The sequence below is a fragment of the Nothoprocta perdicaria genome, unplaced genomic scaffold (genome assembly GCF_003342845.1).
Source record: "Nothoprocta perdicaria isolate Ctin4 unplaced genomic scaffold, notPer1 scaffold_212, whole genome shotgun sequence".
Classification (NCBI taxonomy): Eukaryota; Metazoa; Chordata; class Aves; order Tinamiformes; family Tinamidae; genus Nothoprocta; species Nothoprocta perdicaria.
The window spans coordinates 485,032-511,087 of NW_020455339.1; the positions used below are offsets into that span (position 1 = coordinate 485,032).

The 26,056-nt window shown below is 37.5% G+C and overlaps 1 protein-coding gene across 5 annotated transcripts in view; it reads left to right on the plus strand.

Moving 5' to 3' along the window:
• EPHA6 (EPH receptor A6) overlaps positions 1-26,056 on the plus strand; it is a 418,698-nt gene that overhangs the window by 266,405 nt on the left and 126,237 nt on the right. Inside the window, exons 5-6 of one of the 5 annotated variants that reach the window (XM_026038561.1) lie at positions 15,828-15,875; positions 16,299-16,461. The exons of 3 other annotated variants lie outside the window; for them this stretch is intronic. In XM_026038561.1, the coding sequence (XP_025894346.1) occupies positions 15,828-15,875; positions 16,299-16,461 (211 nt within the window). The remainder of the gene's footprint in view (positions 1-15,827; positions 15,876-16,298; positions 16,462-26,056) is intronic. One more of the 5 variants, XM_026038562.1, reaches the window with a different exon arrangement.

Genomic DNA, 26,056 nt, shown 5'->3' on the forward strand with positions numbered 1-26,056 from the left:
ACTTCCACTTCTCTAATTATAATTTTGTATACTGTTCAGCAGTCAGAAGGATCACATTTATGCAGAGGCAACTTTCCCGTTTCTTTTAAGTACCAGCTATTACTTTCTCAGTTCAGATTTTGGCTTTATCTGAGATCTTTAAATCATGAAGAACAATATCTGCACCATCTATGATCAGCATGGGGCCCGGAGGGAACCTGCAGGCTGTGTCCCCTTATTCCAGAGCAGGCATCTTTCACTCCGTGGCTGGGTGTTAGTATGTATTACCTCCTCTTCAAGGCATACTGTTTTATTGTTGCCATACATACTGCAGTATGCTTTATTTCAAGGCATGCTGTTTTATTGTGGCTGTACATACCACAGGCTGCTTCATTCCCTTGCAAGCTTCAGGACTGAATGGTAAAGTCAACGTCAGAGACAAGGCTGTGGGAACAGGAGAAGGTTACTAACAATATGTATGTATTTATGATCACTTTAAGTACCTGGCCGGTCAGTAGTGTTTTTAAGTGTATACTCAGTATGAAATAGTGAACACTGTGCTGTTAGTGCTGAATGACCAATTTGAGCCTCATGCTATTCGTTCTTTTTAAAATGAACAGTTTGATCCTGTCATATTTTTCAATTACTTGAATTATTTGAGGCATAAGTAACAATCTGCTGCCTAGAAGTAAAATGTTTTCGATGCGACTAGAAGCAAGAAACCTAGGGCTTGTGAAATACTACATTTTCATTAAATCTGCAGCACATTCTTGGGGAAACATGACTGTTGAGTAATTGGGGTGTATTAGAGCTCTTGGATCATAGCGTTAAGCAAACCTTAGCATTTGCCTGCAGCTGCAGGTGCAGATCAGCATCTTGCTGTACGCCCCACAGGGCGCCGTGGAGCTGCGGGGGCTTCTGTGGCCTTTCAGACCTCCTGGGAAACAAACCATGTCTGGTGCRTGTTTTTAAAAAATAATCACTACAAATGGGCTTTGGGAAATAATCATTAAAGCAGAATCTCGCTCATTTTAGCATAGTAAGTGATGTTAAACAAGCTTCTCGGTTTTCCTCCTCTGCTGTTATTAACCTCGGTTCCCCAAGGGGAGGGCTGTAAATGCAGTAGCCTCTAAAAAGGGGAAAAAATAGGTCTCAGAACTGTTGAAAATGAGAGTGAGTAATTACGAGGCTCTCTGACCAGATATATTTTTTGCCTGCGGGAAGGAACTTAAGAACCTCGCAGCAGCCATTATTAATGGCACCGATATAATTACTATTAGGAGAAAAAGAAATCTAGCCTCTAAATATCTATTACATACAGCAGAGGGTTTATCAAAGAAGTTCTGAGCTAGGCCTTCTCCATTAGGTGCCTGGTTTGGCTACTCTCCTAATAGTTGTCTTCAATTATTTAGAGGGAGCTTCTAAACCTTCGTATTTAATAATAAAGTAGCCTACAGAGCTATTACTATTGTCATTCCTGCTGAACCAAAAGATCTCACAGAGAAATATAATGCTGTTTAAGCAACCTTAGTGGATTTGATTTAAGAAAAAAACAACAACAACAAAAAAAAACTAGTTGAGTCTCTGCTGATCTTGTGCTCTTGTCAGGAGCTGATACCATTTTCCCCAAAGAAAATTGTGTGCACAAAGCTTGTTCCAGTAAGTGCTATAAGAGCTTCACAAATGTAGGAAAAGTGCATTAATACTTTTTAATAAAAAGTATTTCAAAGATGTAGCCAAAGAAGCGATGCAGACTGCTAGCAAGTCAGCATATGTAGCACCACAAAGTTGGTTCCATACCTCAAAGAAAGTTGAATCCATTAATAGTGGAGGGTGATGCCAAAGAGAATGAATTACTGAACTTTCTTCTAGCCATACAGCAGCCTCAGTTCAGAAAAAAAAAATAGTTTAAAAAATAATTTACTAACAGAGCAAGAATAATAAAAGTTAACCATAGGAACCTTCTGTTAATCTTAGGAGTGTGGTTAGGTAGGCTCAAAAATCAGAACCTCATGTCTTATAGCAAAGTAGCATTCAGCTTACTCCAGGGAACAAACTTCATTTGATTTTCTGATGAACTTATGGTAAAAGAGATGTTGTCCCTTTAGGTTTGATGCATCAAGTGCCCAGGAGGGAGTGGTAGCAATTTTTACATGGTTAATCTTAAACTAGGAAGATTGAGAATGTACTTTCATTTTAAAATATTATCRTTATTTATTAGTTTAAGTTTGTTCACCTTCGAGCGTAGGTTGAGTAGATTTTTAATAGTGTCTGAAGTGTCTGAAGGTGAGTTATAGTTTCCTTAGGTACTTAAATGAATATTGAAAAGTCAAATTTGTGGRCTGAAATTTTGACAGAGATTTACCAAAAGCATGGCATGAGTTTCACGAGCTGCTATCTGAATATAATTAGTGTGGCTGCCAAAAGAAGGTCATCTGAACAACAATATTTTTGTTATTTATGAGTTAAATACAGTATCCAGACATCCATTGCTGTAATGGATGTTTCCGTTAGACTTTCAAAAACCGTCCAAAAAAATCAGGAAGTCATAATCCACGAGCCTAAACTATTTGAAAAACTCTAGCCTGGACAGCCTTTGTTTTCATAACACACAAATTATTAGTATTCATAAGCAGTTTTTTCCTTAGCCTTTCAGGTAGATTCACAGATTAAATCAGGAAGACATGAATGAAGTTGTATCTTTGTCTAAGGGAAGAAATGTTCCGGTATCAGTTCCAGTATCTTCTCGCTGTGCAGTTTCTTCCCTCAGTCTCTCATGCATTCAGCAGGAATTTGGGGAGATGCACGTCAAAAGACATGTATTCATTTTTTTGGTTAGAGAAGAATAAGAGAATAATAGGGTGTCCTCCACTAAAAAGGAGAGATTGATAATATTTTTCTAATACTTTTATTCACATTATATTATTTTTTCACACCAAAATGGAGACATAACCACTGACTTCATAATATTGGAACTTCTTTTATATTATGTATATATCTTTATATTATATATTGGTGTCCACCAAGCATTCATACTGGAAGTCAGGGAAAGTGCCTAAGAAGACCTTTTCTGCTTTGATGTAAAAAATGAGTAACTGCTTTCCACGTAGATTACTTGTTTTCCAAATGTATGAACATTTTGCAGATGTATTAAACTAAAAGATGTTTAATTTTTTTTTTTTGTTAGAATGCAAAATATACAGTAGATAAGCATTTACTTTAAATACACAATTTGGTTAACCAAGTCAGCTATTTAGAAGGGTATGTTATTAAGTAACTCCCACGTAGTTTTGTTATTTTTCCCACCTTAAAAAAATCTTAAATGTTTATGTTGTTTATTTGAAGAAAGGTAATGTAAAAAAAAAAAAAAATYTTTTTTTTTTTTTTTTTTTTTTTACACATTAGTATTAATAGTTTCAAAGTGCCCTTTCCTGATGCTCTTGTCAAGGAGGCTGAGTTAACAACCTGTTATTATGTACTCCTTACTGAGCTGCTAATAGCTTCTGCAGGAATTCACCTGCTGCTCATAAAAACATTTATGTGGCTGTAGGAACTTCAGTGGGTTGATGCATCCTCTGCTTGCAATGACCTTGTACAAACTAGCTGTTTTTCTTGTATCTACTGTCACAAGTATTAGCACATGGTATTATCACAATAGTGATTTTTAGTGATGGAGAAAGCACCTCCTTTATAAAAATGTGTTTTCATTGGCATTTTAGTTTGCTTGTTAGATTATATTTCATTCTTCTAAATTTATGCTAAGCTAATTATAAAAAGACTTCTGTTCTTTCACTTTATATTTCTCCAAGATCTCACTTCAATGTTCTAGGAACGTGAGTTCCAACAATATGCCATATTTAATGTTGAAATAACACCAGCATCTGCAGTGTAGTCGTGATGCCAGAGATGAATTCAGCCCTGTTAAGTTAACATTACAAGATAGATGTTTGCTGGCTGCATGCACTGAGGCACAAAATACTGTGCATACATGGTCACAAATACACAAAACGTGATATTTCAGTGACTTTTTAATGATCATTTTACATAACTGAAGAAGTCTGTGTAACGAAACATGATACACTGAATCTCAGAGTATCAGCCCTGGTCAGGAGGTACCATCTTGCCTCTTATTTATTTCTTTTTCCACTGTAGTGATTAAATTGAAACTTTGGTAATTTTAAAATGTAGAGGAAAATTCCCCAGCAAGAATTTGGCAGAATGATACAGAAATCTATATTAATATTGCCAACATCATTTTATATTTGTAGTTCCTTTTCTCTGGAAAGAAAACAACATTCCCAAAGAAATATACATGCAAAATTTACATAATAAATATTCATGAATCCAGGTATTATCGTCATACATTCGTGAATATTTAGMTTAATCTTACTGAATGACCTCATTACTGACAGATTGACAATAGYAATCTGAGTCAATTCTATAAATATAGTAGGTATTATGGTTACTTAAATGAAAAGGATAGCTCTAACAACTCCAGTGAAGTACAGTGGACTGCTAAATTCACTTGAATATGAATAACAGTCACTGAATTACAGCACAGATTTGAAAATATATTGTGCTTTTTGTCACATTAGAGTATTGACTACATCGTATTGTAGCAAGTCACCATTACCTTGAAATTTATTTCCAATACTTTGAAAAGTATTGTTCTTATATTGGCATTCCAYTTCAGTTGGAAGCTGCTTCCTTACTTGAAAAATGTCTTCATGCTTTAGCATTAAATAAAGGAACTTTCTAGGTTTGGGGTGGGAATACAGCAGTTTTGTGTGTACAGCATTATTATGATTGTGCCACTGYTGATAATGCTGAAAGTTAGAAGATTTCTTTCGGTATATCTCAGCAACTCGGAGAACTTCAAGTATTTGAGTATTTGGACTGTGGTTTTGTTTTGCTTTACAGTTTGTTTGTTTGTTTGTTTTGTATTTTTGTGTGTRTGTTGCATGAGATTCTCCTTTTTGCTGTCCTTCCTTTGAGGTCTTACATTTTCATAGAATCATAGAATCATAGAATGCCGAAGGTTGGAAGGGACCTCAGAGGTCATCGAGTCCAACCCCTCTGCTCATGCAGGGTCACCTAGAGCATGTGGCACAGGGCTGCATCCAAGCGGGTTTTCACTCTAAAAATGCCATTACCCATTGTCTTACTTCCCAATTTTAACTAGAAATACTCTGTATTATACRGAAATATGTTGCTTTAGACTGAACGAATCACTCTTATTCATGGTAATTCACTGTTACTCATAGCCAAGGAACTAGAGTATATCCAGTAAAGTCATCATGAAGCAGATTTAAAGCAAAGGCAGGTAGTGTATTTTTAAACAGTTTGTAATTAATTGTTGCCAAAGGATGTTTTGGAAGCCACAAGCRTAATTGGATTCAAAAATTCATCGAAGAAAAGTCTTTCATGAGCTGTAAAATATAATGAAGCAGGTTTAGCTAATGCAGGAAGTCACTAAGCTGCAGGTTGCTAAGGTYTGGGAGGATATTAAATGTGAGCAGAGGAACATGTGCTCCTTATGCTATGTTGCAGGTGTAGAATGGCATATTGTCGACCTGATTCTGGATTTTGAACTATACATSTCACACACCAAATGAACAACCTGACAGCCTGTTAACTGCATGGGCTGTGGGTCTGTTTTACAGCCAAAAATGCACAAAAGGCTTCAAATCATAGAATTATTCTGAGTTAAAGCTGTTTCCTGTTAAATTCTGTTTGTCACCTCCTTTATGGTCTCATTATGAGGGCCACCTTGGTGTTAGACATCTCAGAAGAAACTGTGCGTTACCGTTCATAGATGAGAACAAYGTTTCTGAATACGGTTTTGTTTGATTACTGTCACGTTACTAACCCAGTTCATGCTTACAGAAACTCCTTCTTCCATGGAAAAGGCAGCGCAGGGGAAAAATCTAGAGGGACAGCTTGAAGGGCTGACATTTTTATATGCTGAAATTGGAAAAACTCCCAGAGATACTGGTGCAGAGATTTTCACTGGCAAAGTTCTTAATTGGAAAGCAAATGTTATTAGAGTAGTGCACAACTGCTGGAAAGTTGGAATTTTAATTTTGGGGCTTTTCTAACAATTCATGTTTCCCAACTCCCTTTATTATATTCTGATTGCACTCCGCTCCACCACCAAATTGAAGTACAAACCAGTTTTTATTCTTCTATGTTTAATCTCCATATCAGAACTAGCACAGTGTCATATCTGCTGCCTTCACACCTTTTTCCCACTTGCCCCATGATGATAACCACACAGCTCTTGCTTTGCTCACCTCACTCAGCTCATTGGGCTGGGAAGGATGTTACCACTGTCTTACTGTCACCCTGTCCTCACTTAATTTTCTCTTTTTCACCTCATATCAACTCATTTCTGCCTTTCCGGGTGTATAATCCAATTAAAATGAGGTTTAGCTGGATTTTGACCTTTCCTTATTTTCTTTATGATTAGTAATCCGTTCTTCCCCTTTTCTTGTTGACAGCCTCACTTTCTGTGTGGAGAARGCGATGAGTTGACTGACAGGCAATCAAAATATACAATATGGAAAAGCCAAACGGAGAAAGCCCACTTTGGTATTTCAGGTCTCTAAACTGTTACATCTCAGATTAATGACAAGGGAGGTGAGAAGGGAGAAGATTGCAGCCTGAAGTGGCTGATGCCTTAAAATTCTGCAGGTCTCTTCCCTGAAGTGACCTGGAAATACTAGAGTCATCTGCAATTTTCTTTATAGTCCTGCCTTTTCCTGTCAGGGTTTTCATCTTAGTTCAGATTTGTCTTCTAAAAAGATCCCTGTCAGAGATTTGTCTTCTAGAAGGATCCTTGTATTTACTGTTCTAAATTTACCTTAAGTTTGTCGTTCAGCTGGAGCCAAAAAGTGCAAGTAGCTCTTTTTAGCATGTGCCTTTTGTTTTTCCCCTCAGAAAGATGAATGTTCATTTTTAATTGCTGTGTTTTTTCATGTCCCTCTGTAGTACAATGAAAATTGACCTCACCTCTGATCATTCTGTAATCGGGCAGCAGTTGATGTGAAAAGCACAGTTTAGATGATTGCATCTCTTCTCTAGTACCTTCCAAATGTTATTGTTGGCATTCATGTTAATACATATGCTACAAGTCAAAATAGTCTTCGAACAAAAAATAATACACAGAATGTTTTCAAGATAAAGAAGCTTTCAAAAAGAGACTCCTGAGTTTTCCAGGTATAGGAATTTTATCGATTTCCATGTTATTCTCCTCATCTACAGCAATTCAAGGGAGTTGAGAAACAAGATATGACTAGGGGCAATAAGCATTAAGAGCATATTATAATGATTGTATTGCAGAAAAAAAAATATATGTTTTGAGAATTGTTAGGGACAAATTAGTTGTGAGTGAAATAAGGTTGTATAAATCAAAGGCGGTTTCCATAGATCAGAGCAATGGAGGCTATACGTATAGATTTTTGGGCTATATATATATTTATATATATATTTTTTTTTTTTTTTTGCAAAATACAGGCAGTAGTTCCAAATTCCACAATTTGCTGTTACTTGTCCTTAATTAATTCTGTTAGAACTAATTAATCACATATTGGCTTTACTTGGTAATTGCTTGCTGTTTAAAGTGTATCCAACATTAAAGTTCAGTTTATCTTGGGAGTAGTTAAGTGCCATCCTGCCTGATTCTATGAGAAAACTGAGGAAGGGGCTGGGGACCTTCATGATGCTTCAGAGCAAGGAGTATGAAAAGAGATCTAGAGTTGTGATCATTCCTTTAAAATAATGCTATATCCTCTGTATGTCATCTTACAGATATCCTTCTAATTAATGTAACTAGGAAAGAAGAAAAATGAGACCAAGTGGCTTCATAAAAGTTGAATTTTTATTTTTGGTGCTTTTATTTAAACATTGATGATATCTCAGGATCTTCTTTGCTTTAGTGTGGTACTTACTAAGATACCACATTGTGCTTTGGTGCAGAAGAGATCTGCTCCTTGTGGTAGAGAGAGTGCATCTCTCCTAGCATTTCCTCCTATCAGTGTATAGTCCTCTAAAAATGCTAAGCATCATTATACAGTTTAAGCACAGAATCTTCTTTGTGGCATAATGGATATAAACTATAAAACCTGTGTGCAAATGATTAATAGCAAATTCAGTTGTCTCTGAATTCTTCCTGCCCATATACGTTTGATAGTTTTAAGTACACAGGTRGCTCTTAAGCTGGCAGAAGCCTTTGAAAACTCTTTCACCAGTGTCAATTTAAGAAGACTTATCAATTACTCAGAGAACTCCATAAATACTTTGCTTGTAGTTCATAAAATAAGCCAGGAGAGTGGTAATTATTTGAGTTCCCATTATATTTGAAATGATAGAAAGTGATATTTGGTTATCTTTTTCCATTGCTAAAGTAAATGCTGATAGTATTTTGATTAGAACCATGTTTCTCTTTTCCAATCCAATATTAACAGTGACAAATCTTGTATGACTGAAAATGGCCAAACCCTTATCAGCACTTTACTGGTAAAGTTAATCTAAGGATTATTTGACTATTATAAGCAAAATCCAGCATTTCAGCTTGAATTTCCATTAATCTATGTTTGCAMTAAACACTATTAGTTCTCTGTACTTTTTCCTACCCTTAAATTCAGGATTTAAATTCTTTGATCACAGTATGAATCTGAAATGATAAAAGGTTATCACCATTTAGTTAGCCTTTCTCAACACTTTACCTCTTATATGCACACMAAATCTTCCTTTCTGTGCTGTTTTTCCCTGAAACAAGTTAGAGAGCAGCACACTCCTATATGAGTGGCCTTTTCTTTTGAGCCTATGAGAAATAATGATAATACACACAATGTTAATAGAAACTCTGGAGGTTGACTGTATGTAACATTCATTAATAGGGTAGCAACTCTGCTGATCATTAATAGAGTAGCAACTGTACAGGCTACCAGGATGGACCTCAAACTGAGTCTCCGTGGGGAAAGTGTCTGAGCTATCCAGGTGCAGCTTGTGACGGAGATGAGGAGGCCTTCACACAATCCTTTAGGACTTTTCTGTCTGAATATCCTGCCCTGGGTCTGTCACAAACTATATGAAGAGATTACCTGTTATTTCTTACAGATAATTGTGTTTCCAAAGGTTAATGTGAGCTGAAGCTTTCCAGAATCTGAAAATACAGTCAGTAATATTCTATTTTTTTTCTATGAGTCAAGCTGAAATAGAAAAAAAAAAACCTACCATGATTCAAAAGTAAACTTTACTAAACCATTCCTTGTCAAATTCCTAATATTTTCTTTAAGAAATAAAACCCTGAAGCTTATCCTGTTAATGGACATAGAGTAGTTTATCACCTTTTTCAAGTAAGGAAAATGTGTTTTTGTTTTTTTTTCCTTCAGAAAACACAAGTTTCTTGTTTATCAGTTCATTTGGGTGAGAGTGGAGGGTAGTTGTTCCATGCAGTAGAAGGCTACAAGTACTGTGATTAGTTTCAGGTGCAGAATTGCTGTATCCTGCAGTCACTTTGGACTTCAGCAGAATGCAGCCGATGCAAAACGCTAAGTAGGGCCTGCTTAGCCAAAGCATCTAGTGGTCAATAAATTCATCCACTCTTCTCCTGCACAGAAAATTGGATAGTTTCCAGCACACTATCAACAGAGCCTTAAGCTCTAAGGCCATTGAGCTAGTTCCAAATATRTATGGGGTTGTGGTGTCTACCTTTCTGTAAATTCAAATTTGGAAGGAGGCCAGAGCCCCTCTTCAGCCTCAGACAGGGCCAGATTCATCATGGGTACAAGTGATTGCTAGCTGACTGAGTACAATGGATCTCTATGCACTTCTCTCAGTACTCAGTTTTCCATAGCTCATCCTAGAGCATGATTTAATGACAGTCCACGCCAGCAGTCCCAAAGTGTCACTGAGTTGTTTCCCTGGAATTGACAGCACTGTTGTATAAAAATGAAGTATTCCAAAACAGGCATAACACTGGTGCAGAAATCAAGTTATCTAGACAAATACCATGGAAAGTAATTCAGGTTAGTACTGAACTYGGTCACAAAGCAGGGAAAATGCATCTTGGCCTACATGGTGGCATTAGAGTTATTTCRGAAGAATATGGTAGTCTTTGGGAGCCAAAATTCTCACAGCAAGATGGAAAATATTTGGTGGTAGAGAATCAAGTGTGAAATACCTGCTTATACATTGGAGATCTTCTCCTACAAGAACCTAGGCAGAAATGGCTCATTTCTTTCTATTAAGTCTTGAAACAAAGCCCTGCTAAGTTCCCAACAGGGTTTGAGCACCACTGTCCTCCAGCTCCGGCTKCTGGAGCTTGTTTCCCAGGCCGGCCAAGGTGACCGAAGTCTCCTCTGTCCTTTTCAATAATAAATAAAAGTGCATGAGGCAAAGCCGTATTATTTATGATCGTACTTGCTTGAAAATAGGCTTGTGTGGATCTTGTGATGGATGGAGGTTTGCAAGGAAGGAGGAATATTCCCTTCCTGATCCCACCAGGGAGAAAAGGGGAAGAGAGACCCCTCTGCACTGACAGGGACRGAGAACGAAGGAGGATTTCAGGGAAGAGGGAGAGAGGAAGGGCCCTCCCAGCCCACATAAAAAGCCAGGAGGTGCAAACTGAAATCAGAGCCCTTTGGGGTTAGAAGCCTCCCAGTTTCCTTTGGGCTGTCCCCTCCCAGGGGCTCTGGGCTGGCCCTGGGCAGGGCTCACCCTCGTGTGTGCTCCAGCACATGGGTGCTTTGGGGTTTTTCTGTCTTTGTGTAGTGTGGGATCCTCACTGGACACCACGGATCCCTAGAGAGCTTCACCAAAGCATGTGCTGCTGAAGTCTTCGTCTTAATGTTGTGCTGAAGCATCATGAACGTCACCAAAGTCTCTAAAAAGCTGATCAGCAGTTTGGATACATTTCAGTGGCTCTTTAAAATCAGCTTCTAAAACTTTTTGAATGCACAGCTTAGCTTTGATGCCCACCGTTTAGCTTTCTTCAAGGGAAATCCTTTTTCTCTTTTTTTTTTTTACCTCTCTCTCTCTTGGTAGGGGAGGAATAAATTCACCAAACTGAAAGAGGAAAAAAAAAAGGAAAAAGGAGAGGAGAACGAGGATGTGATGGTAGAATGTTTGGTCATTGCTCTCCTGAAACATCCACCTGAACTTGTCTCTCCACTGAATATTGTCATAGAAGTAACCTAGGCAGAGTCATGCTTCAACTTTCAGGAATGTTTAGAGGTTCCTGTAAAGTTAGCATGTGTTTGAAAGGAAAAGATTGACTCAGATGAAGAAGTTTGTTTGCCAAAATTGCTGTGTGAAAAAAGGTATTTTGACTGAAAGGTGTCTTTGCTGAAATCCTTCATTTCTTCTGCTTTGAGACTTTTTTTTTTTTTTGATAAAAATTATGTTTCTAGGCAAATAATTTATCAACTGTTTTCTTGTGATGCAATGCATTGAATGATGGAACACAATGAAATATAAGCTACAAACATTGGCTTCTACAAAACCATATTGTGGTTGTCTAAAAACATCCTAGTTTCATGTTACATTGTGAAAGAAATAAAAAGGCTGATCACTTACTAAGATTTTTCATTATCATCATCCTAAAAATTGAGACTGGGCAATCCAGAATTCAACCATTAATACACCCTTAATGCCAAAAAAGCACTAGCAGATTGCTCTTTTCAGACTCTGCAGAGTAAAATACCATTGAACTGTTTTTCAGATATTTAAACCTAACTAAGGGTGTATTTAAACCTACCTAAAGGTGTATTAGTGGTTGAAAAAATTTTAGGTAATGCAGAAACTTTTCTGGATTATAAAGAAAGTAACCTCACTTTATAATTACACTGTTTGCAAAATTCAACAGATTTGCAATACCCGTGCTATACTACTATATAAGATGTGCAGCGAGCCAGAAGCCAGTATTCATTTTTGTTCATTTGCCARGTACTGTTTTCCACAATTAATTTTAGCCTTATCGGCTACAAATGATGATTCACTGACAACAGTGAAAATATTTTATTTTAATAGTTTTTTCACATATTCAACTATTACTCATATAGTGTAACTGATGATCTGAAAATAAACATGCAATGGATTATTTCAAATTCAGTTATTAGAAATGCATTTTTTCTTTGATTTGAGCAGTCATTAGCAAGAAAGAAAATTAAGTTCCTTCAGCTATTGAAGGAGCAAAAATATTGCTAGCAATACTTGCTGATAAACATGTCACTGTAAGTGCAGGCAAATTTTGGAAAATATTGGTATTTAAATCTCTGCCACATTAAATCTCTAACCTTATACCTCTCAGCTGCAGAGAAGGTTCAAGGTTTTCTTCTTTAAAACTATGGTACAATTATTCTCACAGTCAGCTCCCCCCCAAGTTCCTTATCTTATAGGCTGCCACAAACCACTGAGAAAAAAAAGTATAATCCTTCTGACATTTATTGCTGGCTTTATTGATCTATGGAAAGCCATTTTTCCAATCATCCTAAAATGAAAAAAGCCTCTCATTTCTTAGGGATGCCAACGAATTTCTTGATTAAATGTTGCCATCACAGTTCTTGTTAAACTCATTGACAGACTAAAAAATATATATATTTACCTGGTCACTGTTTGCTCAGCATCTATCTAGGGACCTGTTAGATACCAAGTGCTGTGTTCTATACAAGTAACTTGTGATAAATATACATTGTATAAAAATGATATTTGGAAATTAAAAGATTGATTATGTGGGATAATAGGTAAAAAGTTCTGCAAGGCAGATGAGAGCTGCTCTGGGAGTATATTTCAAATATTTTCAGTGGTAGCCAAAGCAATTTTTGTATAAAGGCTGCAGAATCTTTTAGCTTCAGTGGTGCTGTATCAATATATTGTTCAGTGTAAAACCCWGAAGACTTGATCTCAAGCAGAGAGGTAATCTGGGACAAAGAAATGGCCTTCAGCTGTTACATCCAGATTATAGCCAGGTCTCAAGAGCAAAGCACCAGACCAAACACCTCATGCATTTATGTGGGCTAAAGAAATACAACCCATCTGCTAACCAAACATCTACTGAATGCCTGAGCCTTAGCAGCACAATCAAAGACTGGTTATCGGTCTAGTTACAGTAATATTAACACGTATCCAAAATGCCCAGCTATTCGAAATATTCCGCTCATTCCCTATAACACTGAAGGCCAAGCCAGCTTTCCATCCTCTCTGCCTTGTGCTGGTGCTCAGCTCTCCCCCGGGCACCCCGCGCCTCCTCGCGCTGCTGGCGCCGGCTTCCCGGGAGAAAGGGAGAGCAAGCGGCCTGCTGACTCGCCTGGGCCTTCAGCGCGAGGATGATGATGGTGGTGGCGTTCCTTCCTTCCCACTCTCGGGTTTATTTCTATATGTTGACAAACACAACCCACTATTTTTATCCTCCTTTTTCCACAAATTTCATTTTATATCCACATTATTTTGTGTATTTTCTCTATGTCATTTGTAGTTCTTTGCTCTCTGTTATACCTAAATTTTTTAGTTTCGTCTAGCTCCCAATGCTGTGTCCTTAGTCAGCAGTAATCAGGCATGTGTAAACTATGTTTATATCCCTTGGGGAGTTTGGTGCCTTTTTGTACCTGCATTTTCAAGGTATCTGTTATATTTAGGAGCCCCTTATTACAATTTCACTTTTTTTTTTTTTAAACAGCCTCCAAACTGGGCTATCTGGCAACATAAGTAATGTTTCGTCAGCACAGTCTGGATATGCCTAAATCCTTTCTCTAGGGTCATCGCATTATGTCACACTACAAAAGTAACCAATCATTAGATCTGCATCTATATCTGTAGATAAATATAGCTCTAGATATAATAATAGCGTTTGTAAATAGTCGATATTAATATTTATCAGTTATGTCACTGGTACCACTATTAAATTACCAAAACTACATTACAGCTCAGCAAATACAACTCTGATTCAGATATTCAGAGTCATTCTGAGCTCTTGGCTGGCACTGGCCTCGATCTGCAGCTTTCTCCAGTAAATCTTAGCATAAGATCCTAGGGCATCTCCACTACTTTCAACAAAAATTCCATTTCCATCCTTTTCTGAAGGAACCTCTCTTCTTCTTCCGGTTTCTTCGATTTTCTCTGAAACCTTTTTTTCTACAATCTCTCCAGCAGATCAGAATATCACAGTAAATCATAAAAAGTACTTGACCTCAAGCTGCAAGGTAGTCTGGGGAAACTCTTCCACCATGCAGTGAAATTCCTTCTTTCATGGAACACGTAGGTAGAGGCTTTACTGGAACACTAGAAATTATTATTTAGGTTCAGCAACAGCATATAAAATTCAAGAGAAATGTTTAAAAGACGCATAGAAAATACTCTCTGTGTTTTAGAGTTGGGCTAGATGAATCTCTAAAGTTCTCTTCCAACTTCATGCATTCTGTGCGAGTTCTCTTGAATTATTCTTGAGTTTTCCTTATGAGCCAAAATATACCTATTGTGCCTTCTTTTTTTCTCTCAAATACATGCTATTTTTTCAAGCTGAAGCAAGCTTAATCTCAAACCAAAAAAAATCCAGCATCTTAATAGCTTGGTCTCAGGTTAGAAAAAAAAATAGTTTCTTTTTTTAATTTCTCAGAAAAATAAAGTTTAAAGTCCGCCAAACTCAAAGCAAGGTTGCAATATATCAGTTGATTGAGAGAGGTTTTTTTGATATTTATAGAAGTTATTTGATTATCTATACTGATTGTACTCTCCATTCGTAAGACTACACACACACTGCGTCTTAATATTTCAATTTAAATGTACATTCTTTGCTATTTCAAAATTTGGTTATAGATTATATATTAGCACTTCAACTTATTACAGATTCTCACATCATTCTCATTGTTCGAATTCATCTTTAAAAACAATAATTTTAAATAATGGTCATTGTTCCCTACCTTCCTGCTCTTCAGTCACTTAACAGAAATGTTAGGTCCTTTTTGTGTGTTTATTTTTTATAAAATTTGATTTTCTTGGCCATTTTCTTGTACACTTGTGAGGGGAATGCTGATATACTCCTGCCATATGCTAGTGGGACTGTTATACCATAAGTGACTGTGTTTTATGTAAAAGACTGTGTTTTATGTAAAAAATACATGTGTTGTTCAGAACAGTCTACCAAAATCTGACTGAAACCTATCCCTGTCTTGGTTATATTTCTTATGTGGACCAGCATGTTTCTGTATGAACAAGCTGGAAGTTTCATTTAAATAGCTTCCACTCACTGTAATATTGCTAAGTAATAAATGAATATGCTGCCCTATGGCACACAGTGGCGTAATCACCCCACGACGGGATTATTGAGCACATGCCAAGGACAGCTCCATTCATTTGGGGACAAAGCCTCTYATAATACAGTACATGTAACCTTAAGGCACCCTATGAAATATCGCAGATTAGTGATTTATCAAGTGGTAGTAACTAGTGGAAGGTAATTAACTTTCTGCTCTTCTAATTCCCCGCCTCGTGTGTAAGTGTCAGCAACGACGTGTGTGGCAAAGCTGGGTGCTGTGCTGGAGCAGCCGGCGTGGGGGCTGATCTCCGGCCTGGAGCAGCTGCTCTTCAGTGGCTCCGCACACCCTCATTCCCAGGGACTTCTGTGGAAGCAGGGAGCTCCCAGCAGATGCCGGAGATCAAGTGCTGGGAGATGAACAGGGGAATGTTTGGAGTATTTCTACCTTTAGTGTGTGTGAGCAAGTTTCATGTACAATCACATTACAACCACCTGGAAAGAGAAATTAAATTCAAGAGCAATGAAGTAGCTGAACCATGCTAGAAGTTTACAGACTTTAAAGAAAAAGTTAATTTCTATTTTCTTTTACCCACAGGTCTACCCCCGGATAGCGCCGGCATTTTGGCACTACCTGCGGGTAGAAGTGAGTAGCGGGTATTTGAATACTCCCACATCTTTACTTTACAGTTTGCTAGTAATTACTGAACTCCTGACTTTTCCATTGTGAAAAAAATAATTAGCTGCCATTGTAGTTGCCATTTACTACGAATGTAGTCTTCTACTAATCCACATTGTTTTAACTGCAATATAATTACTAACTCAAGTAACAAAGATGTGACGTATTTATAAGCAAGACTAAGGACGAAAACTGGGAATCTTAACTCAAGGCCATATCATACATTGTGACTATAGCACAATCAAAGTACTGAAATCCATATCTGCACCTCCTTTTATAGGCACATTTTACATTCATGAGAAGAATGTGGAGCTTTAGTTCTGCTGTATCACTTTTGCGAAGTTTGTGCAACTCAACTTGATACCATTTCTCCCCTCTTTTGTCCCTCAGGAGCATGAGCAGCTCAGCTATTCTTCCACAAGGTCCAAGGCTCCAAGTGTTATCATCACAGGTCTCAAGCCAGCCACCAAGTATATATTTCATATCAGAGTCAGGACGGCAGCAGGATACAGCGGCTATAGCCAGAAGTTTGAATTTGAAACTGGAGATGAAAGTAAGTTTCACTGAAGGGAAACTCAAGTACAATAAAAGTAGCTTTCAATTCTAAAACAGGCAGGCACTGTGACTTTGGCTGAATCCATATCAAATAACTTATCGCAGAATGATCATTGTTGTATAAGACTCAGCTTTGCACTTCTATTTTGTCTTTCTTTTTTCTTTTTCTTTCTCTTTTACAAATAGAAATCTTAGCTGAAGGTTGCAGCTGAAGGAGTTTTTTCTGCTGCAAGTCTCCTCCTATATCATTTCTTCACTCAAAAAACAACCTTTTAATATCTGGAAATAACCCAAGTAAGACTTGAATGTTTCATAAGCCCAGCAGCTTCCTGCAAGCTCCTGGAACACTGTGGCAGACTCTTTTCTCTATAGYTTGTAGTGTTCCCAGAGTCTGCAAATAAAATGATGTAAACATCTATATATATTTCCACTCAACCAATAAGCACAGTAAACATGCYGGTGAGGAGCAGAAAAACCTAAATATTCCTAAGGAACATATGAAAAGGCTTGACTCATTCTCTGAAGAACTTCATAATGAAATCAGATATTGCCCTCCACATTCAGAGGAATGGTAAGCAAGGTATTTGCAAGCATTTGAGATAGAATTAGAGTAGCGGATGCAACACTAAAACACTCATTAATGAAATTACTTTAATTAGCCAATTACATATATCATGTTTTTCATTAGTGTTTTGGAATTTAAGTTGCTTAATCTAAAAACTCTYTGTAAGTGTTCTCAAGAGCACCCATGGGTCTATGTTCCATTTTCATTTTTTCTTAACTTCTACATCAAAAATATTTTAGSGAGAGATTCCCAAGTGCTTAATACCCAATTGAATTTTTAAAATTTTCTAGACCCTTAAGCCAGTTGCTTTGAATAGAACCCAAGCACTTGGCTCCTTTCAAGAGTTATGGTAGATCTTGTCCATATCTGCTGCTGTGACACCATGTGACATCTGGCCTTCAGGCACACAGAGGCATAAATTGTGTCAAATGTAAATGGAATTGAAACTTCTATGAATCTCAGTCAAATCTATGAAAGTGTGTCTTACCCATCTAAATCATGAAGATGATTGTTCCTGTGACGTTTCTTTCATTGCTAAGGTAACATTTCTTGGAAGTGAGATCCCATCTGCTTCTTACCTCAGCATCCTCTTCTCAGTTACACTAATACCRTTTTTGTCTTGGGCTATATGGTGAGGTAGAGCAGGACATTAATTTTAAAATAACTTTTTCCATGGATGAGAACAGGAAGCTGGAGATGAGAGATGATGATTTTTTAAGCTGAGCAGTGAGTCTGGAAACTTTTGAAAAACATTTGCAGTCCTTTAAGTTAAGTAATTCAGACTTGGATCCAGATGTCTGAGACAGGGGTGTCATTGCAAATGCTTGTGTGCTATTAATGCATCCTTCCCTAAGATCTGCCTGAGGTCTGAAGCAGTTCCAATCCCTGCAGGCTTAAAGTGTGTCATAGTGCCAAGGAAGGCCTTTGTTAAAACACTGACTGTGTATATTGGACTAGGTGCTCTGCAGCTATGAGGCAAAAGACAAAAAGAACACAGGACAGTGCTGTGAAACGTATGAAAAGTAGTTTAGAAGCCTGAATTGTTCTTCAAACTCGCTGAACATTGAGGATGACTAGCAGTGGTACAAGGCTAAGCCTTCCATTGTAAGATGAAAAAACACATGATAAGATAATGTGGTTTTTACATGCTACTGTGAGCATCTCTCTGAAACAGCAAAAATTAATATGAGCTGCTATCAGTGCTAAAAAGGAAATGATGAATTATTTTATGTGTAGTTTATTCATTCAAATTTGTGTCCCATTTTGGTAGAGCTTATTCATTCAAATTTGTGTCCCATTTTGGTAGAGCATTGAATTTGGTGATATAAAGTATCACATTCAGTGATATGTTTTCTGAAAATTCACTAGCTAATAATAATTTGTAGCCTGTGGGTTTCTAACTCGTTGTCTGCTTACTGCATGGAAACACAAGGTTCCCACAGGAACAGAGCTCTATTAAAGAGAATATATTTCAAATCTCAACAATCTTAAACATTTATTGACTCTCAAGCACACTTAGTGTGAATCTTGGTAGTGAAATATGAACATACATTATATAGTTATTGTTTACTAACTTTTATTGCTTAGGCTTGTGCCTGACTAAAAGTATTTAATTTACTATAAAAATAAAACACTGTGTTATTGAAAGAAAACATAGGCAGAGGAGTCCTTTTTTATGGTTAAATGAAGCAGAGGGAGAGAGTTTTTGCATTTCAGTTTAAAATGGTAGGTACCTGGAGCTAGATAAAGACTTCAGTTTAATTAAAACAGCAGTTCAAAAAATGTTACATATTCAAATATTGCTAAGTGCTGCTTTAGATTTCAAAGAGAAAAGAAGGCAAAGTGAGTACCTGGTGGTAAATATTACTTTTTTTTTTTTTTTTTCCAAATAATAGCAGCCTTCAGTGACCAATTAAATAATGGTACCTTGTTATTGTCCAAATATGTTACTTCCTCAAAGCAGTAYTTTTAAAGTAAGCCTGTTCTAAACTTTAGTGCCATATCAGATGATTGTGATCATTCACTTGAACCCCTTTCATAATACAATAGTCCTGGAGCTTCTCCAGCCAGTTTATAGCAATGGATTGAGATGTAACATCTCTCATACAGACACACACTCTTTGATTTGGAGCCTTCCAATGATGGAGAGCTCACAATATTTATAGATATATCATTCCAGTGCTCATTACTAAAAGTCTGCACCTTTTCCCTAGCTTCAGGGAAACTACAGTTTCAGATTGTATTTTGTACCATTTTTCTAGCAAAGTTAATTTACTTACAGATCTAACAATGATTTACTTACAGATCTAAGATTAGCGCTTGCTGTCTCAATTGGAGCACTGTCTTTCGCAGCTGAGTAACTCTCACGTAGCAGCATTTTTGTCATTAAGATTTTATTCCAAGAAGCTGAGCTGCATTTAGAGGTTGCTCTTGGAGATAGTTCTGTTGGACTGCTTACTTATATAACATATACAATCAGCATATAAATGATGTATTTCCCTTGCTGTTGTGCACCTGTCTTACAAACTAGTGCAAATTTAGCTGTTCAGTAATGTCTTCTTTACTGCTCCAGCAATTTGCAGTTTAGCTAAACATTACTTTTCTTTTTACTATATGTTTTACTATATGTTTTTCTTCAGTTTTCTGAAAAGAAACTAAATAATGTTCGGCCAAGATTTGTAGCCCCCTTAAATATTGACACAATTTTTTGACAGGTAGTGCTACAATGAGCAATCTGTAATTAGGGTTTTTCTTTAAAATGTTCTAAAGAGCATAGAAAAGTCCTCTAAAGTGTGCTGGTGCGTATGTTATTTCTTAATCTGTAAGACATTTATATCTAAGTTTTAATAGAGATTGTTTTTGATAGCAGAGTACAGTCATGTTTGCTGATGCTGACTAAAATGCAATCCCTGCAGTCATATAGGGTATAAATAGATGCATCAATAGCAGGAACACAAAATTTAGCAAGGATTATTAATGCTGGTGCATGAAGCAGCAACCAGACCAGCTTTGTAGGAGTAATAAAAAAGAAAGTTAATTAATCATTCACTGCTGAGCTACTTCCCAGGAAACAGGTTTGTTTGCTGCACACTGGACTGAAGCAGTTGCTTGGAGAGTGGGTCGTTGGAGAACTCTTCTCCCTGCTGTAGAAACCAGTAAATGAAACAGACAAAACAGGAAAGTTTGCACTTCATGAAGAGAAGTGATGTTATGTAAAAGAGTCGGGAAAATTGTCTGTTTAAAAGGAGTGGATGAATGGATGCTGCCACCTAATTGTCACATGTCAAGTGTCAGCCACTGACAAAGCTAAGAGGTTACTGCTGGAAAAGTTTCATGTAACAGCTTTGCAAAGTATAGGAACCAGTGCTTTTGAGCTTGTTTATTACTACCATTTTGTTCTCCCTGTTTCAGCACCCTGTTACCAGCAAAACCCCTCTAGCAAAGCTGACGAGGTTCCCTGCACTCCTGCACACACACACACGCACCACTGCCGCGGCTGTAAGTTGAAGTACAAGCTCGCTCTTACTTAAATCCTGCTGTTGAGTATCAGCAGTGCCAGGTATCTGAGTCACCACCAAAAAATTCAGTCCCTCCTTGGATAGAATAAGATGTATTCTGACCAAAAAAAAAAAAAAAAAAAAACAGATTACAAGGCAAATGTGCTTCAATCTTTTACAATCTTTTACTGTTTTCTCTCTCCCTCTTTATTTATTTCTCTCTCTCTTCTTTTTAAATCAAGTATTTACAGAGCACTTTTTAATATTTAATGATTTAAAGCATTCTCTCTTTTTTTTTTTTCCTGAAGGAATGTTCTTTTTGCTATCCTGTGATAGTGTAAAGGCCCCTGTACATAGAGGAATTTTGTAAAATATTGTTCACAATTTACAGCTGTTAGGCAGTGCAGGGTTTTTGTGTAGCAGCTCTCTTGTGCAAGAGTTGATCTCAAACAGTTCTAAAACACAGTCAGCCTTTTACCATGTCAGTGTTCCCAATGGCAGGAAAAGGTGGGTTTTGTTGCAGTTGTTTTCTCTTGGGTATCCGCGTCAGGGCTGCCACGCTTTTGTAGTGGGATGGCTCTGTCCTCACGGCGTGTTATTTGGCTGGGTACCCATTATGGCCTTGACACACTTTGTCCTTTTTTCGATTTCAGATATCTGAGATCATTAGAGGACTTCTTGTAGCCTGACAGAGTCGTATTTTTTAACATCGTATTGGCAGATCTATGGCAATGGGACTTTGGAGAGAGAAAGGCTTGCTTGGTTACTGCAGTGGGTGCCCTGCTGCGATGCACTGGGGCTAGATCCTGCAGCAATCTGTGGTATCAGCTGGGCCCAGTGTTTTTGTTCAARTCAACCAGGTGGCTTGGTTGAGAAGGGACTCCAAAGGCAAACTAGCCTTTGGAGTGTGGCTTTGGAGTAGCACAGTGTGGACGGGCACTTGGGCTACACAGAGAGTGACCCAAAATGATAAATATAGACAGGATGAGGGTTTTTTTGTTTTTTTTTTTAGACTTTTTATTTTTTTTCTCCAAAAGCAATGAGGACTTGCCAATGCTTCAACTAAATAGCGTTAAAGCAACAACAGAATTACTCGGAGCTAGCAGTAGCTTCAATTTCTTTAACACAGGCATAGGTGGGGCTTTTCCTGTACTGCCAGATCTGATGAGTTTTCATATTCTTCCTCCTCTTCCCATATTTACATTTGTCTTTTTAACATTTTACATTTTTTAAAAAATACATTGGATTGATAATCATAGAATCATTATGGTTGGAAAAGACCTTTGAGATCATAAAGTCCAGTCTGTATAATGCAGAATAGAGATTTTGTTTGTTTGTTGGTTGGTGTATGTCGTTTTTTACAATATTAAATGAAGTTTCTGGGTGGAAACAAACAAATGGAGACTTCACATAGCTCTTATATGGAGACTGTCCTGCTGGATCTGTCCCTATGTGTGCCTCATAATACTGTAATCTTGAAGTATTTCTATATTATGTTTTTTATTTTCATCCATCTGCACTTCAGATTTGAATTTCGCCCATGTGATTTTCCTACTCTATGTAGCAAGGAGCCTCCTCAGAGACTTACTTTTGCTTTGAATTTCTTAGACAGGAGCAACATCCTTGCTCAGATTTCAGGCCTCCTGCACTGGCTTTCCTTCAGCCACTGTTCAGGGAGAAACACTTAGAGAAAGGCTTTTCAAACCAACATATACCAAAAAACTTGATACTTTTATGCTAGTCTTAGCATTCCTTTTCCCTTTTGAAAGTCTTTTTCAAGATAGCCTTCCCATTGCCTCTTCCTTTTCCCACACTCCTCCTTCGTTTGGAGCCCATCAGCTCACTGGAGCACTGGAATTATGGCACTTTCTGAAGATTTAAAGGTTACCTAATTATCCTTCATACTTTTCTTTCCAGTTGTTCCTAAGCACAGTTGTTTACAGTGCCTTGTAAATCCATGTGACAGCCCCTGTCTGTTAGAGCTCCAGTCCTCACCATCCGCACTTATCTGTCTTACAGCTGCTCTCTATTATCTGTCTAGCTGCCTTTCTGTCACTTTTCTGCCTTTCACTCTGCTGGAAGGTCCACTGTCTGATGGATGTCAAACTAAAATAACTAAAGCGTGTAGCTGAGAGACAGAACGGAGATGGTATTAGGGTTTCTAGCCCTTTCATACCAAAAAGACAACTTTTTACAAATTTTTGGAGAAATTTGCCAAAAGAAATGAAAGTAAAAAGAAAGACTTGGAAGATTCTCTGCCCTTTTTATCCTCCTGCCCTGTGGTTAAAACTTTTTGCAYTGATCCTTCCAGTCTGTCCAGTGAAGAAGCCTTGGGATATTTCCCTCCAGCCAGGAGAGGACAGAAATTGCAGCTCCTGCTCCAAGGGTTTGGGTAAAAAACCCAGAGAGGAGCTGAGACAGGACTTGAAAGAGAAGAACAGATGATGAAGATAGAGCATATCCCTGGTGAAGACAGAGCATATCCCAGGCTAGATGCAGACCAGGGAGCAAAACTAGGTACAAAATAAATTTCTGGTCATGGCGTTAAGTAAGAAAGGAACAAAGCTATTAAATATTCACGTATTAAAGGTATGTAAATAATGTGRCAATATGCTTCTGGACATATATATGAGACATGATTTAGTTCCAGAATCAATTCGGCACTTTGACTAATCATATTAGTTGCAGCTATGCTGTGTTTGAAGGGTTAYGACACTCAAACATTGTGGCAAATTATCTTATAATCTTCTGAGATAAGCAATAAATCTTCCCTTATCTTAGTCTTGTCCCATTCATTTTTTAAGTGTATTTTTGTCAAAATGATCTTATTGAGCTGATGGCACAGAGAATGATCCATCTTATCAGATAAAAGAACAGCCAGCCTCATGATATATATGTGAGACTTCTATGGAAGAAACCTGGCAAACCAGTTCACCTTTTGTGTCCAAGCACCAGCAAGGTAATCATAGCAAATCCTAATCCTTTTTGAAGTGGTGCTGGTGCACCAACCTGTACCAAGCGCTGGGGATGGATATCACCTCCCTCCTGCTTACGTACCTCCATGAAGGCTGATGAAGAAAGAAAGTGCTACTGGTCACCGTGTCAGAAAGAGCAGGGCTGACCTGAATGTCCAAGAAAGGAATAGGGTCAATGGAATAGGGACAAGTGAAGCTAAGGTGGCAATAGTCTTCCCATGGGACTGCTAGCAATATAACACTCTTCCACCAATCCTTCCTAACTATGTCCCCTACTAACTTTTCAAATAGAGTATGGCCCCACACACCTAACATTTGCCCCTATAGTCACTGAACTGCCAGTTGTACCCTGACCCCTGAGTGTGTTTTCTGCTGTTTGATCCCATGATTAAAGAGAGAGGGATGAACTAAGACTGCAAAAACTTGATTGGCCTTGCAACCTGTAATAATTGGTTTTTGGTCCTGCATAATGGAGAATACTGAGGAAAAACAGAGGGACGTATACCAAGTGCTCAGCTGGTGAAGAGTAAATAAAAACTCTATAATAAAACAAATAAATAAATGAAAAATAAAGTAAAAGAGTAAAAAAAAAAATAAAGGAAAGCAGGAAATAACAAAAAAAGAATGGAGAACATGCATGACAAACATTCTGCATATTGAAGCTCGTGCAATTTACAGTTTAAACATAGCCTTGATTAAGAGAAGAAAGGGGAAATGAAAAAAAAAGGACACAGTGATTGAGGAACATGAGCTGAATTTCACTTAGAATGGCAAAATGCCTAAATATGCTTGTGCTTTCAAGAGTGTTGTAAATTATTAATTACTATGTTTTGCTTTATTACGTCTTCTCACTACCTGAGTAATGTTTCCTGGAGCATTTCACCTGTGTGTGAAGAGGAGTCTGAACGCATGTCTTTCTGTTTAAATGTGTGTTGTTCATTGTACTGTGCCTTTATTGATTTATAAAGGGATCACTTCAAGGAAAAATAAGTATTTCCATCATTTTCCCTTACCTGCTGTCAGTTTTTAACAAATCCACATTTTCCAATTATTCTTGTCGGTCATTTGACATTTTTATCTGACAAGTAAATTAAGGTCATTGGGAAGTTTCAGGCTTGAAAGCCCCTTTGTAGTGTTTTGGCTAGTTGGAAAAAATATATCTATGTTTTTGTAATATATGGGATTCTGGCATCTCTGCCAACACTGTGGAATAGAAACAAGAGAAACAGAATGATCACTGTTTAGGAATGTACAGTCACAGCTAAAAATTGTATTGGTTAGAGGTGGAAAGGACTAAGTCGATATGAAATTTGTCCCTTCTTCATGAACTTGCCTGTAGTTCCTGATAGAAAATACCTGTTATTAAACTGATAGATTGCATTCTGCCTTAGCGAGAAGGCCCAGAAATAGCAGCTCTATCCAGCAAAATTGGTCCAGGAAACCTGACCTTTTTCATCTCAGTAGCTAGCAGAATGTTTCTTTGGATCATGGATCAGTTCCTTCATTTGTGCCCTGAACTTTAATTCTCATGAAGGAAAGCCCTGGCTTGTCTCCTTCATAATGAATGTCTGTTGAGCAAAATCACAGCTAATTTATCTGAGGCCCTGGTTCACTTTTCTCCTGCTGAATTAATTATTTTTGCACACCTCTTCCTCTCAGGGAAGAAAAAAAACTGTGTCCTGTTCTGCTCCTACCCCTGCCCTTTTCAAACAGTAGCAAAATACACTCATTCACAATTTCCTCCTCATTTTACAACTTAACACTGTCCCCGGCTTTGAAAATCCTCACAACATTTATGCCCTAGGCAGTTTGAAAATAGTATTCAAAGTTTGAACAGAAAGTCTGGAATTACTGTTATTATTTATGTTGCTACTTGTGTGCCATTGTGTTTTATTAAGTTGTATTTTCTCAAGTGAATTTGACTCAATGAAATGTAATATGATGAGGAGCCTAGAATGCATTCCGATATTGCTAGCTGCCCTTTTGCAGCTTAGCTGTTCAGTGAGTATTTGATAATGGGTTTTGCTACATCACTTGTTGGAAGATTTATGTATTTAACTTGTCTCTGCAGAGTTTATGACCACAGATACTGAATGCATTGTAATTTACTGCCTATGTATATATCCATTAAATTATGTAGGCAGAAACTTAGTAGTAGGTATCTAACAATTTGTTTTTACTGAAAATCGGACATAAATTACATAAATGACTATTGTTTTTATTTGCTTTACTATCCTTACAAAGCCAGTTAATAATACTAGTTTCTAAACCACTCACAAATATTATATAGAAGTCAAATGTTTTTCCTGGAAACAGCTTTTTGAGTCTTTGGGCAGTTATGTGTGCATTGCACTGGGTTTTAGCAATTGTAAAGTGAAAGAATACAGCTTTCTGAACGCTCTCTTTACAGAAACTTAGGTGATTTCCCTAAGCCTTAATCATCTGGTGCCCAAGGAGAACTGAAGACTTTGCTTATTGGATAGTTTACAAATTTACAAAATCAAAGTTGCTCTCTTGATGAATCCAAAGACTTTATTTCTCTTCTGAATTTCTTAC